This window comes from Octopus sinensis, linkage group LG2 (genome assembly GCF_006345805.1).
Source record: "Octopus sinensis linkage group LG2, ASM634580v1, whole genome shotgun sequence".
Taxonomy (NCBI): Eukaryota; Metazoa; Mollusca; class Cephalopoda; order Octopoda; family Octopodidae; genus Octopus; species Octopus sinensis.
Window position 1 is genome coordinate 53,867,149 of NC_042998.1, and position 3,998 is coordinate 53,871,146.

The window sequence follows — 3,998 nt, forward strand, 5'->3', positions numbered from 1 at the left end:
TTAATGAACAAATGATGTACAAAAACATTATGACTACAAACCCAATTTTCATTTATATTTCATTTGTCTTCTCAGAATTGATTTCCATTTTATTTTTTTTAAAAGATAAAGGATAAATTATGGCATATGTTATGTAAGCTATTAGACACTTTCATATTGGTTTTCTACTTTGGAACAGACATGGCTGTGTAGTTAAGAAGTTCACTTCCCAGCCATGTGGTTTGGGGTTCAGTCCCACTGTGTAGCACCTTGGGTTGACCAAAGCCATGTGAGTAGACTGAGTTTCATGCATGAGGTTTAACAAACTCAAACATGCAGAATTATTTAGTTATTCATTTATTGTGAGGAAGAGGTGAACCAGCAATAAAGGGTCAGTGATGTCAATGGCTGAGGGTCTGTACTGAAAGAGCAGGAGTGAGGGAGGCCACGTGGGTGGAAGTACAATGAGCATGGGCCTCTTTGCTTTGGGGCAGTCATGGCAGAGAGACACATGTGGATATACAAGCTAGAGAAGGAATTTGCTGTTACATTCTGGTGATATGTTAGGTGGCTAGGTCACCTTTCATATGTAACCCAATGGGATATTAGAAGCTGAAAGAGAACCTGAGAGGTAGGCAAATCACACTGCGTTCCTCATATTATATTTAATTATTAAATGCAGTTTGACTTAACTTCACATTACTTAAAGTCTCATGGACACAGGACATGTTGACTCCTTTACATTTTCTTCAAGATGGTGCCCCAGCATGGCCACAGTCTAATGACTGAAACAAGTAAAAGATTAAAGATTTACAGACAAAAGTGGCTTATGTTCAGTCTGTCAATCCAATTACTTGGCATCCCCAATGAAATGTGATAAATTATCTAAAATTTAGAATGGTTTCTATGTATTCAGAACCCTGTTGATTTTTTTAATTAATTTTTTGCTATCATAGTAGCCATAATGTTTTTTTCTTTAGTCCATGTTAACATTACTTTTTTGACATTAGTGACATTTCTTTACATATAGTAGATAAACTCAATGATGGTAATGTCATTCAATAGGGTGTAGTATTTTAGCAACAATTACCACATGGGGTGTAACTGATTTGGCAGTGTCCAGTCCCAATGAGTTTGTTTGACCAATATGAGTAGGTCCTCTAAAGCAGCAAGCTGGCAGAATCATTAGCATGCCAGGCAAAATGCTTAGTGGCATTTTGTCCATCTTTACACACCAGGTTCAAATACCCCTGGGATCAACTTTGCTTTCATCCTTTTGGACTCGATGAAATAAGTACCAGTTGAGCACTGGAGTCAATTTAATTGACTAGCCCCTTCCTTATGCCAACCCTCTCAGTTGCTTCTTATGTCGTACAGGGATATGTTGCCTCCATTCCAAAACATGTGACACAATGAGATTAATGTTCTTTTTTTTTTTAATAGAGGTATAGGGCTAGAAATTTTTAGTGAGGCTATAGTCAACTAATTTGACTCCAGTACTAGAGTGGCACTTTATTTTATTAACCTTAGAAGGAGAAAAGGAGAAGTTTATTCAGGCAGGATTTGATCTCATAACTGTAGAGTATATTTATTTCTTTATTGCCCACAGGGGGCTAAACATAGAGGGGACAAACAAGGACAGACAAAGGGTTTAAGTCGATTATATTGACCCAGTGCATAACAGATACTTATTTAATCAACCCCGAAAGAATGAAAGGCAAGACTGACCTTGGCGGAATTTGAACTCGGAACATTACGGCAAATTAAATACCACTAAGCATTTTACCCGGCATGCTAATGATTCTACCAATTTGCCATCCTAACTGTAGAGTATATTACTAATCATTTCTTTTATACACATAAGGCTACATATTTTGTGGCCAAGATCTTTTCATTAAATTAGCTCTGGTAATTGAATTGTACAAAACAGTAAGTTAGTAGAATTGTTGCTTGTAACTCCTTATCTGACTTTCAGCTAAGAGGTTTCTTATTCCACATGACATTTTAGGTGAAATCCAACCTTCAATGGGAGGAAGGCCAATAACAACACCATTTAAATGTTATTTTCAAATAAGCGAAAAAGAAGAAAAGTTCTATATCATGTCACAAATACATAATCATGTTATGCATGGAATTTCAGATGGTTTCTTCTCAACTTAACTATAAGAGTTTACCTGGTCTCCTTTTCATAACCACAAGATATGAGTAATCAAATAATCTTTCTACAAAAATCATTAACAATGTAATGATTTAGCAGTTATTTTCCATTCACTTTATAATCCACCTATTAGTTGGATGACAAGATTGGTAGAGCAATAGTGGAAAATATCATGTATTTAGTACATATTCTGTGTTCAAATCTTGCTTAGGCTATTGTTTTTCTTTATGTCCTTCAGTCAAGGTTGATAAAATAGATACCAGTTACTGTTCACTTTGGTTTTCCCCTCTGTCAGCTCTGACTGAGTAAATTTATAATGAAAGGTATTACAGTAATTCATTTTAAAATAAAATAGACCTGGGACTACATCATCAACTGTGTTCCATTTTTAAGCTAGTGGGTGTGTGATATAAGAGAAATTTGACTGATACTTCTAGAAAGTCATTGGACCCTTTAAAGTTTCATCTCCTCTGAAGAAAATTTAAAGTAATACATGTCAGATGCTGAGTTACTACAATTAACTATATCCGTCTCACTAAACATATAGCCTTATGCCTATAGAGAAATTAACATTACCTTTTACATCAACAGGTACAATAAAACAACCCTTGATTTCACCTCTTCTCAGAGTTTTCTTCAGTAACCCTGTATGTATTAGGTTGTTCTGAAAATAATGGTCACTCTAAGTGTTGTGTTTTGAAATGCAATTTTATCATAGTATTTTAATTATATTTTTGGTAAATTTCGACATACTTAATAATTGATGTATGTTCTTTAATAATCTTCTTCTTATTTCAGACAGAAAATATTCTTGAAGCATAAGCGCCCTTATTTATGAACATGACAAAAAGGACCTTTGCTTACTTTTCTTGCACGAGTTCAAGCTTGGGCACAATGACTCCCAAACTGCTGCCATATCAACAGAGCATGGGGAGAGGGTCCACAAGGGATCACACAGTACGACGGTGGTTTCAGGAATTCCGTAGTGATGATGAAAGCCTTAAAGATGAAGAAAGTAGAGGACGGTCATGCAGTCTTGACAATGAACAATTGAAAGTAATTGTTGAAGAAAACCCATGTCTAAGTGTCAGAGAAATGCCTCAGACACTTGGTGTCAGTATTGAAATGGTCTCACACAATCTGCAGAAGATTTCCCAAAGAGCAAGACATTTTCACATTGCTCCAGTTCATTCAGTTAGCAAAAAGGAGTTGTACTTGTAATTCAATGAGCCAGCCTTGTCACATTCTGTGTCATGCTGAATCTCCCTGACAACTGCATTAAGGGTACACATATCTGTGGAGTACTCAGCTACTTACCCCTTAATTTCATGAGCAGGCTGTTCCATTGAGCAAATCAACTAGCATGCTCATCATTGTAACCGATCAAGCACACACGCATGTGTGCACAGTACTTTGTGCAATTGTTTAAATAAAGTGTTAAACAATTATAGGCAAATCAATGGCTCCAGTTTTCTCTATTTACAATTTGTAGAGTCTATAAACAGATTGTTGACTGCTAATTTCTCTAGGATTGGTCAGAATGATACAGACAGTTCTAATGAGAACTCAATAAGGTTCGAAAATCAATTAAAGTTGTTCATTTTTTTTTCAGTCTACAGAGAAACACTTAAATTTGCCCTTTATCTACTATTTAAGTTGTACATATATATATGTGTGTGTGTGTGTATGTACACTCTCACTCTCTCTCTCTCTCTCTCTCTCTCTCTATATATATATATATATATATATATATATATATATCGTCATCATCATTATTATTTAACATCTATTGTCCATGCTGGCATGTGTTGGCTGGCTTGACCAAGCCTGGTAAGCTGAGGGGCTGCACCAGACTCCAGTC

At 35.8% G+C, this 3,998-nt stretch overlaps 1 protein-coding gene across 1 annotated transcript; it reads left to right on the forward strand.

Annotated features, from left to right (window-relative positions):
* Window positions 1-3,031: 3,031 nt before the first annotated feature.
* On the forward strand, window positions 3,032-3,358 carry LOC115224672 (histone-lysine N-methyltransferase SETMAR-like). Its single transcript, XM_029795533.1, has one exon. It carries the CDS (start codon window positions 3,032-3,034, stop codon window positions 3,356-3,358), a length of 327 nt encoding a protein of 108 aa, XP_029651393.1.
* The last annotated feature ends 640 nt before the right edge of the window (window positions 3,359-3,998 follow it).